At 39.6% G+C, this 13,662-nt stretch overlaps 2 protein-coding genes across 12 annotated transcripts in view; one reads left to right on the forward strand and one right to left on the reverse strand.

The window, feature by feature from the left end:
• The window catches only part of sorbs2a (sorbin and SH3 domain containing 2a), a 137,488-nt gene that overhangs the window by 76,651 nt on the left and 47,175 nt on the right, over positions 1 to 13,662 (reverse strand). The gene's annotated exons all lie outside the window — the stretch shown is intronic.
• Positions 9,660 to 13,662, forward strand: part of LOC115361659 (uncharacterized) — a 28,420-nt gene continuing 24,417 nt past the window's right edge. The window contains exons 1-2 of the mRNA XM_030055201.1: positions 9,660 to 12,037; positions 12,118 to 12,124. Coding sequence (XP_029911061.1) covers positions 9,768 to 11,315 — 1,548 coding nt within the window. The 5' untranslated portion in view covers positions 9,660 to 9,767 and the 3' untranslated portion in view covers positions 11,316 to 12,037; positions 12,118 to 12,124. The remainder of the gene's footprint in view (positions 12,038 to 12,117; positions 12,125 to 13,662) is intronic.

Genomic DNA, 13,662 nt, shown 5'->3' on the forward strand with positions numbered 1-13,662 from the left:
CCTATAACTGATATACACATAGCCGGTGCTTGTTTGCTAACGTTAAGCTAGCCGATCGTCTATAACTGATACACATAGCCGGTGCTTGTTTGCTAACGTTAAGCTAGCCGGTCGCCTCTAACTGATATACACATAGCCGGCGCTTGTTTGCTAACGTTAAGCTAGCCGCTCGCCTCTAACTGATATACACATAGCCGGTGCTTGTTTGCTAACGTTGTCAGCTATTTAAAATACCCATCTTAACAGATAACAATCGGCGGCAGTATGTCTGCACTTTTTGCCGACTTTCGACGAGCCCTGGCGAAACGTAGACGTTTCGTCGGGTCGGCCTTTACGTTAACGTCCCAGCAGTCATACAGTGTTATGGTGGCTTTATATTCAAAGCCGTGAGGGACCGTTAGTACTACTGCTGTGGCTCAACTCGGGAGACTGGTGCATTCGCCGACACAAATTCACATGTGTCTTTACTTTGCCTTGTCACACCATAGGTTCATTCTAGAGGCAATAACTTTCACTGCTCTAATATATTGTCTGTGCATGATGGCTCTGAGTATTTTTAAATAGATGAAGCGCTGTTTACCCATTTGCCTTTATGGCAGACTAAGTTGACCATTTTAACAGAGATGGATTAGAGATATATTATTATTATATATTATATTTTTTAATTCATAGATTGACAAACCTTTGCTCAACAGCTCACTGGTGGGTCAGGTGTCCTTCAAATGTCTGCGTCATGTTATTGTTACTGCTATTGTTTTAGGTATCACCTCCATTTGCACTGGTAGTGTTAAATAAAAAAAAAAAAAAAGAAAATACACTGCGTGTGTATATATAGCAGTACAGGCTAGTATAGTTGATGTACACTTATGTTTATTTTTAAATTAATTAACTTCTTTTTAGTTGAGGAAATGTAGTAAATGTTGCTGTGGTCATGTATGTTAAGTAGTTTCTCCTCTGCTGTAGACACGTGTTCCAGCTACATTGCTCACTTTCAGTGCTTTTCAGGTAAGGCAGCTGAAATGCTGAATATCAATTACAATTTAACCTTGCAACCTTTGCATCACATTGCAGAAATTGCAGTGAATCACAAGTGTTTGGTTAATGTTACACCATGGATTTATTGGGCTACAGTTTTAGTAGTTTTTTTTTAGGTTTCATTATGTACGTTTTATAAATGTACAGTTTATACTCACATAGCTACATGTAGAGATTTGCTCTTACAATGCTTGAAAATAGCTTTTTACACCTCAGTATCACTATTGAATGTTAAACTTGTTGCTGTAAGGTCATGACTCCTTTTCTTTGCATCATAAAGTACATATTAAAGTACATATTATTGCTTTTATATAATATTGCATTTATGCAATGTAGGCTTTCAGTTTTATATGGCTATGATGCAATTTTTCAGTTTTCATTCAAGATTGCCTCTGCACAAGCAGAATGCCCTCCCTGTCACCAATATCAATACAAGTTTGCGCATTCACTTGTAGTGATCTTAAGAGTTGAAGCATCTTTAGCTCCTTATTTCCTTAAGTATGAAAAGACTTAACTAATGTTATATTTATAAGACAGATAATAGAAAGACATGCTTATTTGACTTGTTTTTTCCCCTCTTTTATGTTATACTACAGCTCCATCTAGCCTATACCACAACGGTCCTTTTCAGGTAGGTTATGTTATCAGTTTTGCTTGGTTTGGTCTCACATCACACCAAAGCAACCATATTAAAGATCCAGCCTTGAAATTGCAGTGATTAATGTTATCTGTAAAGCCACCATCAATTTTAAAAATGTGTTATTACAAAAGCTATGGAGCAATGCATCTTTTTAGGAAATAGGAATAGGAGAGAACTTATTTTGGGGCTGACTGCATCTCTCTTGAAAGCTTACTGTATCATAGTTTTGTTAATTTTTCACATTTCTTTTTTATTTCTTTTCAGGACCACACATCTTTGCATAGTACAGCCTGGTAAGAATATCCCAGTTTCAAATAATGATGCTTTGACATGCGGTGTTTAATGTTGCATTTAACAGCACTGTATGTCCTGCAGTTTGGAAACTAATTATTGCCATTTTTAATTTCTTTCTGTCTTGCAGGTTTCCTGTGTTTACCAACAAAAGAGACCAATTACTGTTATTTGTTTTACATCACATTTCAACACATTAATATTTTGAGCAGTATAGTATAGTAAAGTAGTTTGTGTATATTGGTATTAATTTACATTGTATTAAGGCACTTTCTAGAGCGTTAGATTAGAGTAAACCACCTTTTTAAGTGCCACACATATTACGGTCTCAAATACTTACACAGTTAAGTTGTCTTGTTTAACTACTGTCTCCAGTTTTCCCCAGTGTTTTTCAGGTGAGTGAACCATTTGAAGTAACAAGATGCCAAGAAGAAGCAAGAGATCCCAGGCTGCACGCGCCCGCTGGACCAAGTTGGACCTTGCTGACACCCAGACCAGTGAAGAGGTAGAGTTACAATAAGTGTGGGCAGTTCTCCTGCATTCACATAATTAATATTTTCTAATGACATAATAAAACAAATTACACTTCGAAATTTCCTCTCCTGTTTTATCTAAATTACCTGTAGCCATTTCTTATAGGATGACACTTGCTAAAATTTAAAGACATAAAAGGCTGTGCATAAGATTTGAAAGGACCTTTGAACATGTTACAGGGTTGCTTGGGCTCCTTATGTCTTAAATTGGTATTTCTACAATTTGGCTCATAAAATTGGGCTCTCAACTGCACAAGCAAAATTGATCACCTACTTTAACTTGTAACAGTAAACATAGTCAAACTTTGTTTACAAAATAAAGGTTGACAAAACATGTGTACATGTGTTGTTGTTTTGCTAATCTGATCCCAGGCTGCAAGAGACCAGTCGAAGAAAATGGACCTGACAAATCCTCAGATGACCCAACCTGTGACCAGTCAACAGGTATATTAATTGAAAAAGGAGAACAATACCAAAACATGATCAAGCATTGTTTATTTGTCAAGTATAAAGTTAAAAATGTGATAAGAAAGAGGCTTCTCAGTGTGGACATTTTATATTAACTATTAATTAAATATTAAGTAATTGTTTTTGTTGAACAGTTGTTATTAATGCAGTCTATATTGATTAAAGGAATATTTCTATGTTTTGGGCAGAATACTCTTTTGCTTACTCATACTGATGTGAGAACCTACAATTTTCACCAACAAGTCCAGTGGTTTAATTGCTATGCATTGAATTTTGTGTTAGCTTGCTGAATTTCGTACCTCCTCATGTGCATGCATGTGTTGTTGGTATGACAAAGAATCCTTGAATAAAGACTTGAAGTCATTCCCTTGGCTCTGTCAAAGTGCAAAAATAAACCTTGCAGCACTTCTGAAAGTGTGTTTTTAAACAGTGTATCACTATCTTACTTTTCCTAAAACAACAGGTTTTTTTTCTCCCCTACTTCAATTTTAAGACAGATTTCAAATACATATACTACATATTGCTAATAACACAGTTTTGGTGTTGCTTTAAGGCCGGCTTGTCCAATCATGTGCCATGGAGGGCCCAAAGGCTGCAGGTTTTCATTCAGACCTCCAACAGGTGACTTCACTGATCCCCTCACCTTGTATCTGAAAGGAGGAGCTAATCCATGAAATCACCTTGTGAAGGTCTTGATAAAAACGAAAACCTGCAGCCTCTCAGCCCTCCATGGCACATGATTGGACACCCCTGCTTTAACGTTTATTTTTCGCTATGATGGAGCCAGCCATCTTGTCTCTGTATGGGTAAGTTGTTAAAAGACTTTTGCCTGAAACACAGTTGTATTGCTTTAAGGTTATCAATATCACATTGCCTGACCTGTCTCCCACCCATATAAGCCACCCCATAATAATAATAAAAAAATTACGTATGTAAAATCTATACTCCCTCACAGATGTAAACATAGATTGTTTTAACACCCTATTACTGTTGTCATGGATGTAGGATTCTGCGCATGAACCCAACCTCCCCACTTTTATCACATTTGCGTCAATAATTCTGTACTTTTTCTCTCTTCACATTGATTAGGTGCATGGTATGGAACATCAGGAGTTTAGCAAGACCAAACCTGAAACTGAACATTCTGCCAGAGAAAATGCGCAAGTCACTGCTGATGTACCCAGGGTAATATCTGTCCAGGCATCCCATCATCAGGGGGACAACAGGTATGATCCGGACTCACGCAATCACCAGTGCACATGTAATGCTCTTGCGTTTCTGGCATACCACAGTGAGGGAACACAATTCTGTAAGAGCAACCTCGACAATGTGCTACAGGTTGGCGACACCTTGTACATGAACACTAAAAACGAACTTAAAAAAAAGGGGAAGTATTGCGATGACCACTTTACCATGGAGGAAGTGCCACAAAATGTCACAACAGACAGACACCAATACAAAGTACATAAGTTTAATGTGAAGATGGGATCCCTTAGAGCCAGTGATGGGGGTGACTTTGCAGGTGGGTGGCTAAGTCTTTCTGAAAGACTTCAGTGTCTTTCAGCAGATGTGACCCATGCCTTGCTGATAATCAGTCCACTGTGCATTGCAGTGTTTAGGGACAGATCTGGACGTTATGGGTTTTTTGATTCCCATTCCAGAACAGCAGAAGGTTTGCCTGACCGTACAGGTAATGGGAAAGCTGTTATGCTTACATTTACTCACCTAAATGACATGATTGACAGACTGCACATGCTTTACAGACGCTGGGGAGATAATGACCAGTATGATTTCATGCCAGTACGCTTTGATATTGATGATCAACATACTGGACCTTCCGTTGAGAATACCTCCACCATACCAAAAGAGCAAAAGAGTACAGGAGCCCAAAAAGAACTCATCACACTTTCTGAAAATACAGAAAAATATGTAGTAACCCATGAACCACAAATAACTGTTCCTGAAAAACAAAATAAAAATGTGATAAAATATAATAAACATGTTGCACCGGCAGCAAAAGAAGTAACAAATGTGAGCAAACTAAACAAACTTCGCCAAAGAAAAATGACTCGCACTAAAAATCAAACACATGCGTGTATGTCTCACAAAGAGAGAGCTGAGAAAAAAAGGCAATATGAGAAAACACGGTATATGCAGAATCTAGATTATCAAAACAGAAAGAAAGCATCAGTGGTGAGCAAATACCACACAGATACTGAATTTACAAGGAATCAAAAAACTTACATGTTCAGAAAATATAAAAATGATTTAGATTTCCAAAGTAAACATAAATCATATATGATCAGAAGATACGAAAAGGACCCTGAGCTCAAAAGCAAACAGAAAGCATACATAATCCGAAGATATGCAAAAGACCCTGATTTCCGGAGCAAACAGAAAGCATACATAGCCAGAAGATATGCAAAAGACCCTGATTTTCGGAGCAAACAGAAAGCACACATAGTCAAAAGATATGCAAAAGACCCTGATTTCCAGAGCAAACAGAAAGCATACATAGTCAGAAGATATGCAAAAGACCCTGATTTCCAGAGCAAACAGAAAGCATACATAGTCAGAAGATATGCAAAGAACCTGATTTCCAGAGCAAACAGAAAGATTACATAGTTAGTAGATATAAAACAGACCTTGTTTATCAAAGCAAGAAAAAACAGTACATGGCTAGAAAATACAACTGTGATGTTGAATTCAGGCATAAAAAGAAAGCGTACATGACATCAAGATACACATGTAACCCAGATTACAGATCCAAAAAAACCCAGACTGTTCAAAGCAGATATAAAAATGATCCAAAGTTTAGACTGCAACATATTCAACGCTGTGCATTATATCAAAAAAACAGATCTAAAGATCACACATTTAATATTTACCATAAAATGCAATGTGCATTGAAAATAAAAGCTAAATATAATCGATTCTACAAACAAATATTGCAGCCAGCTGAGCCCGTTCTGAACAGCCTGATGCAAACAGCAATATCTACATTCCATTTAAGAATCCAACACGGCCCCACTCATGTGTGTACAGTGTGCCACAGAGCTCTTTTTCCTGATCAAGTTAAGGTCTGTAATAGGACAAAATATGTAAAAAACATTAACATTGTAACCGCTTGCTTGACAGGAAAATATGTTCACTCTTGTGACAATGAATGCTCAGATCCAAAGCAATGTATAGTTCCCCAAGAGAGAAAGAAGGAATGGATTTGCCACACATGCGATAACCATTTACAACGAGGGAACATGCCATCCATTGCTGTAAAAAATAAACTGGAGCTGGCATGTATTCCTGCAGAGTTGCTTGATTTGAATGTACTTGAAAGGCAGCTTATAGCCAAAATCATTCCGTTTGCCAAAATTGTTAGCTTGCCTAGAGGTCAACAAAGAGCAGTTCATGGAGCCGTTGTGTGTGTTCCATCAGAGATGGAAGAAACTGTGAACTGCCTCCCAAGATGCAGAAGTGAATCTCAGATTTTGCAGGTCAAGTTAAAACGTCGTCTTAATTACAAAGGACATCAGCTGTTCCATACTGTCAATATGAGCCGTGTATTGGCAGCGTTATCAGTACTAAAGGAAATGCATTCCGAGTACAAAGATATATACATTAATGAAGTAGCCATATTGGAAAATTATTTTGATGATGAGTGTGATGAACATGAGCCTGAAGTTGCCACAGAGGAATCAGTTAATGATAATTGCAATGTGCAGCCCCATAGCTCTGAGGGACTAAGGGATGCTGCAAATCAGGCTGTCAATACACAGGAAGTGCAAATAAGTGATACACAGCAACTAGCTACAAATGACAAACTTAATAACGATGAAGAGAAAGATGAACTTAGGCCAGGCCTAATGTTAGATTCCTGCATGCAACCACCTGACATAGGTCATGAAATCCTTGCATATGGTGAGGGAATATTTAGCATTGCACCTGCCCAAGGAAATAAGCCTGTTGGTTTCTTTGCGATTCCAAAACTTGAGGCTATGGCGTTTCCCGTACAATTCCCTGATGGACAGAATACTTTGGATGAAGTAAGAACAATCAGTGTATCGCCAAGTATGTACTTTAATGTAAGGTTGTTCTCGGTCGATACCCGTTTTGCACAAGACCAAAGTTACTTATTCTTTGCCCAGTTTGTCACTGAAACACACATGGCTAGAAACAGCATGTCCATCCAACTGCGAAAGAGTAAGCCCATCACGAGAGATGGCCGTAGGATTAGCAACAAAATGGTTCAGGATAAACAGGAACTTGAAAGACTTTTACGACACCAGGATGCAACCCGCTTTATGCAGCCTTTGAGAGGGACACCAGCTTATTGGCAAAAAACTCTTAGAGACTTGGTTGCAATGATTAGACAGCTAGGCAAACCTACATTCTTTTGTACATTCAGTGCAGCTGAAATGAGATGGCCTGAAGTGATAACAGTTATAAAGAGTCAACAAGGTGAACAAGTAGACTTTTCACAACTTGACTGGAATACAAAATGTGAAATTCTGCGTAGTAACCCTGTCACTGTAATGCGCATGTTTGAAAAGCGTGTTGACGCATTAATGAAAGATCTTCTCTTGTCACCTGCTCAGCCCATTGGTCAAGTAGAGGACTTCTTCTATCGCATGGAATATCAAATGAGAGGATCCCCACACATACATTTAATTGCTTGGATCAAAGACGCCCCTGAATTTGAGAGCGACCCCGACGACAAAGTTTATGAATTTATTGACCGGTACATAACATGTCAGATGCCTGACCCCAAAACTGACCCGGAACTCTATAAAATTGTCTCAGAGGTTCAAATTCACAGCAGAAACCATTCCAAATCATGTAAGAAGGGGAATGTTCACTGTAGATTTGGTTTTCCTAAAATGCCCATGGAGACAACTCTAATAACCCGTCCCAGACCACTTGATGATGATGATGATGATGATGTGACATTTAAAAAAACCAAGAAAACTCGCAGAACCAAAGGGGACAACAAGGCAACTGCAGAGGCTAAAAGGAAGCTTAAACCCATATGGGATGTGCTCAATGACCCAAAAGTCTCAGTTGATAATTTGTCAGAACTCTTGGAAAAATGTAACCTAACCTTAGATGAATATGAAAAGTGTGCTGCTGCAGTGTTCAGCTCCAATGTAATTCTGATGAAGCGTCGACCAAAAGACTGTTGGGTCAATGGATACAATGCTGACCTGCTAAGAGCTTGGAATGCAAATATGGACATTCAATACATTCTGGACCACTATAGTTGTCTGATGTACATGCTATCTTATGTGTCCAAGCCAGAGCATGAGATGGCTGACTACCTGAAATCAGTATTTCAGGCTGCGCGTGACACTAATGTAAATGAACAGGATCACATGAAACAAGTAATGCAAGCTTATTCTAGGCATAGACAAGTCAGTGCACAAGAGGCCGTTGCGCGAACTTGCAGCCTAAAACTCAAAATGTGCTCACGCAGCATTGTGTTCATACAAACGGATGACGACGCGTTGAAAATGAGTATTCCTATTGAGAAACTACTAATGCAACAGGACAACAGTGAAGATATTTGGATGAAAGGAATTACAGATAAATACAAAGCTAGACCTCTGGAGCCCGAATTTGAGAACATGTGTCTCGCGGAATTTGCTTCAAAATACAGGATAGTTTATGGCGAACAAACAAAAGGGAAAAGGGTGAAAAGTCTTTTACGTAACATGGGACACATTCAGGAAAGAACAGTAGGAAAGCCAGCCATAATCAGATACGCTCGCTTCACTGAACAAAAAAATCCTGAAAAATATTACAGTAGATTGCTTAAACTGTATCTCCCCTACCGTTCTGACACCCAGCTAAAAACAGCCCAGCACCCAACATATGAGCAGTTCTACAAAGGTGCTTATGTTAAACTTCCTGGAACTGATTGCCTCCTAGCAGTATGCGTGATAGTCTCAAATAACAAAAAGAACTATGAACAACACAGTGAAGAAATAGATGTAGCCTATGAAGAACTTCTTAGCCATCCATTTGAGGATGCATGGGCAAAAATTGCACCTGCAGCAGAGGCAGATCGCTTAGAGTGTATTGCTGAACAAGAGTTAAATAACACAGAAAATGAGCAGGATGAAGTTCCAGAGTACCAACTTGATCCTCAACAGAAAACTGGAGTTGTACCCTCAATACAACCACCAAAGGTTAGCCGTGAATACGTCATACAGCTGTATCAAAGTCTAAATGCCACTCAGGCGTCGATATTCTACACTGTGCGTCAGTGGTGCCTTAGGCGTGTTTGGGGCCAGAACCCGCAGCCATTCTTTTACTTTGTTTCTGGTGGTGCCGGCTGTGGCAAATCACATGTAATAAAATGCATTTTTGAAGAGGCAACAAAACTATTTCGTCAGCTTCCTAATCTACGCGAGGAAGCTGACATTTCAATGCCAACTGTGTTATTGACTGCATTTACTGGTACTGCAGCATTCAATATTTCAGGACAGACCTTACATTCTCTTTTAAAACTGCCACGTAGTTTAAAACCGCCTTACCAAGGCCTTGGAAACAATTTAGATGAAATGAGAGGAACCCTCTCAAATGTAGAAATACTTATTATTGATGAAATTTCCATGGTTTCAAAGCCTCTGTTTGCATATGTCAACTGGAGATTTCAACAAATCAAAGGAAATAAAAAACCTTTTGGAGGGATATCAGTCCTCAGTGTAGGTGATTTCTACCAGTTGCGCCCCGTCGGCAAAGCCAAACCGCTCTGCGTGTATGAGGAAACTGAGCCAGACTTTTGGAGGGAAAATTTTACTATGATAACATTGACAGAAATCATGCGCCAAAAAGAGGATCTTGCCTTTGCAGAGCTTTTGAATAGGATTAGAGTGAAGCAAAAAACTGAACCTTTCAGTGACACTGACAAAACTCTACTTGCCCGCGCCATCACCACATCCGAAGCCTGCCCAGCTGATGTTATTTATATATTCCCAACCAATAAAGAAGTTGACCGCCACAACAGTAAGACAGTTTGTGCCCTTCATAAAGAAATTATAACCATTGATGCGGAAGACTATCTCAAAGACGCACGAACAGGGCAGATGAAAAGGCTCGCAGCTCCCACCAACAGTAAACAGGGAGAATTACTTACAACTCTAGAAGCAGCTGAGGGAGCACGCATCATGATTACTAGAAACCTTGATGTAGAAGATGGTATTGTCAATGGCACATTTGGAAAAATAGAAAAAATAGTCACTGAAACCAAAGATGGGCACACCAGAGTACAAAAGCTAGGACTTAGACTGGATAATCCTAAGGCAGGTCAGAAACAGCGCCAGATCCTGCAGGGTACACCAGATAGCTTGTTTTACATGGACAGATTGCAGGAAAGTTTGAGCAAAAAAGGTGTAGTTCGCCATCAGTTCCCTGTTAAATTGGCTTTCGCATGTACAAGCCATAAAGTACAAGGCATGACGGTACAATCTGCGGTTGTATCACTTAAACATGTATTTGAAGCAGGGATGGCATACGTCTCTTTAAGTAGGACAACCTCTCTAGATGGATTGTACATAACAGATTTTGATGAAAACAAAATTTATGCTGATGGTGACATTGCTGTCGCAATGCAATCCATGAAGACAACTTCCCTAACAGGTATTATGCCACTTTTAAAACATGTACGTGAAGCAGACCTTGTTCAAATGTTTAAAATAGTGCACCACAACACAGAAGGTTTAATCTCTCACATCAATGACATTAAACGGCATCACGAATTGAGACTTGCAGATGTTTTATGTCTAACTGAAACACATCTGTCAGACTCAATTCCATTCGACAGTTTAGCATTAGACGGGTACAGACTGTATTTATGCAACAGACAGCACTGTTACATGCATTTTCCTGACTTGGCTAGAAAACAAGGTGGGGGAGTTGCAATTTACTGCAAATTCCATGTTAGCGCAGAGGTATATGACTCTGTACCGCATGTCACCGACCTTGAGTTTTTAGCTATCAAAATTAAAGCACCAGTGAATTTAGTGATAACAGCTATATATAGACCTCCAACTTATAGTCTCAAACATTTCATGCCAAACCTGCAAAACCTCCTAGATTATTTGCAGGTTAACTGTCCACACCCAATCATTGTTTGTGGAGACTTTAACGAAAATTTATTAGATAATGTAAATAAACCTATTTTAGAGATGTTTGTGTCAAGGGGTTATACACAGCTTATCACTGATGCCACTACAGAAAAAAATACACTTCTGGATCACATTTATGTTTCTCAGCCAAATGTCTGCTTCACATCAGGTGTACTGCAAACGTATTACAGCTACCATAACCCTGTGTATTGTATAGTTTAGGCACATTACAATTTCCACTTTGCGCAATAACTCCTAATGTTCAGTTTCTGACTTGCTGCGCGGGCTGTTCTATGCAATATTTTTATGGAGGTATGGTTTCTTCAGACCCAGGGTGTGTGGCCCAGTACCAAGAGACACCCCTGGGACAACGTAACAAAGGAGCAAGAGCTCCACTGAGGCCTTGTTAATTGTGTGGCACAGAGTTCAGTTGGTCCTGTGCATGGTCATAGCGAGTCACCGTTGTTCAGTCCCCAGTTAGGTGTAAGAGCGCGTTCCCTTTGGAACTCGTTTAGGGGGGATGTTAGTGTGGCGTGAACGTGGTTAGAGCAGTTGTCTCAGGAGCACATCCAGAGCTGCAGGTGGGTCGCCAGTTTATGGTTGCTTAACCGAGCTCTCGGGCTACAGTGCATAAATACCTGCCGCAAGTAACGCCTGAAGACTAGGGAGGAGCTTAGTTAGATTTTGGTTAGGCAGTTAGGGGGACAGGACTTCAATGACATTTTGGCTGTGTATTTGGACTTATTGAGCATGTTTTTGTAACTATGCAAATGTGATTTGTGTGTGTAAATCTTTGTGTTGCTCTTTTGCTGAAAAAACAAGGTTTGGATTCATCAGGCCCAGGGAGTGTGGCCCAGTACCGGGAGACAGCCCTGGGATGAGGAAAGTTACTTACTTCCTATTTGGGTAATAATCCCCCTTCCCTACCCCCCAGCCACTACATTGTTTTATTTTCACTATTTATCCTGTTCGTATGGACAATACATTACAGTGTAACGTGTATAGAATTATAGTTAAACTGGAGGGAAGAGGTGATACCATGAGGCAAGATCAAGTCTAACAGTTCCTGAGGCCCAGTACCGGGAGTCAGGTTCTGCTACTTGGTCTCATGGTTTCACACTAACCCTGACCCTCTGTCAGAGCGTGTTGTCCCTCAGGTTTTAGGTTATTTTCTTCTGTTGTTTAAATAGTTTATAGAGTATTTTTCGACATTCCTTGTTTATAATCTTTATATTGCTTTTTGGTACTTTAGTTCTACTGTTCAGTTCTGTAACTTTTATAGATACCATACGCCTGGATCAAGTCTGACAGTTCCTGAGGCCCAGTCCCGGGAGTCAGGTTCTGCTACTTGGTCTCATGGTTTCACACTACCGCTGATCCTCCATCAGAGCGTGTTGTCCCTCAGGTTTTAGTTTATTTTCTTCTGTTGTGTAAATGGTTCATAGAGTATTTTTTCTACATTCCTTGTTTATAATGTTTATTTTGCTTTTTGGTACTTTACTTCTAGTGCTCAGTTCTGTAACTTTTATAGATACCATACACCTGGATCAAGTCTGACAGTTCCTGAGGCCCAGTACCGGGAATCAGGTTCTGCTACTTGGTCTCATGGTTTAACACTAACCTTGACACTCCCTCAGACATGTTGTCCCTCAGATTTTAGGTTATTTTCTTCTGTTGTTTAAATGGTTCATAGAGTATTTTTTCTACATTCCTTGTTTATAATGTTTATATTGCTTTTTGGTACTTTTGTTCTAGTGTTCAACTCTGTAACTTTTATAAACACCATACACCTGGATCAAGTCTGACAGTTCCTGAGGCCCAGTCCCGGGAGTCAGGTTCTGCTACTTGGTCTCATGGTTTCACACTAACCCTGACCCTCTGTCAGAGCGTGTTGTCCCTCAGGTTTTAGGTTATTTTCTTCTGTTGTTTAAATTGTTCATAAAGTATTTTTTCTACATTCCTTGTTTACAATGTTTATATTGCTTTTTGGTACTTTAGTTCTAGTGTTCAGTTCTGTAACTTTTATAGATACCATACGCCTGGATCAAGTCTGACAGTTCCTGAGGCCCAGTCCCGGGAGTCAGGTTCTGCTACTTGGTCTCATGGTTTCACACTACCGCTGATCCTCCATCAGAGCGTGTTGTCCCTCAGGTTTTAGTTTATTTTCTTCTTGTAAATGGTTCATAGAGTATTTTTTCTACATTCCTTGTTTATAATGTTTATATTGCTTTTGGTACTTTACTTCTAGTGTTCAGTTCTGTAACTTTTATAGATACCATACGCCTGGATCAAGTCTGACAGTTCCTGAGGCCCAGTCCCGGGAGTCAGGTTCTGCTACTTGGTCTCATGGTTTCACACTAACCCTGACCCTCCGTCAGAGCGTGTTGTCCCTCAGGTTTTAGGTTATTTTCCTCTGTTGTTTAAATGGTTCATAGAGTATTTTTTCGACATTCCTTGTTTATAATCTTTATATTGCTTTTTGGTACTTTACTTCTAGTGTTCAGTTCTGTAACTTTTATAGATACCATACGCCTGGATCAAGTCTGACAGTTCCTGAGGCCCAGTCCCG

The sequence above is a fragment of the Myripristis murdjan genome, chromosome 1 (assembly GCF_902150065.1).
Source record: "Myripristis murdjan chromosome 1, fMyrMur1.1, whole genome shotgun sequence".
Lineage (NCBI taxonomy): Eukaryota > Metazoa > Chordata > Actinopteri > Holocentriformes > Holocentridae > Myripristis > Myripristis murdjan.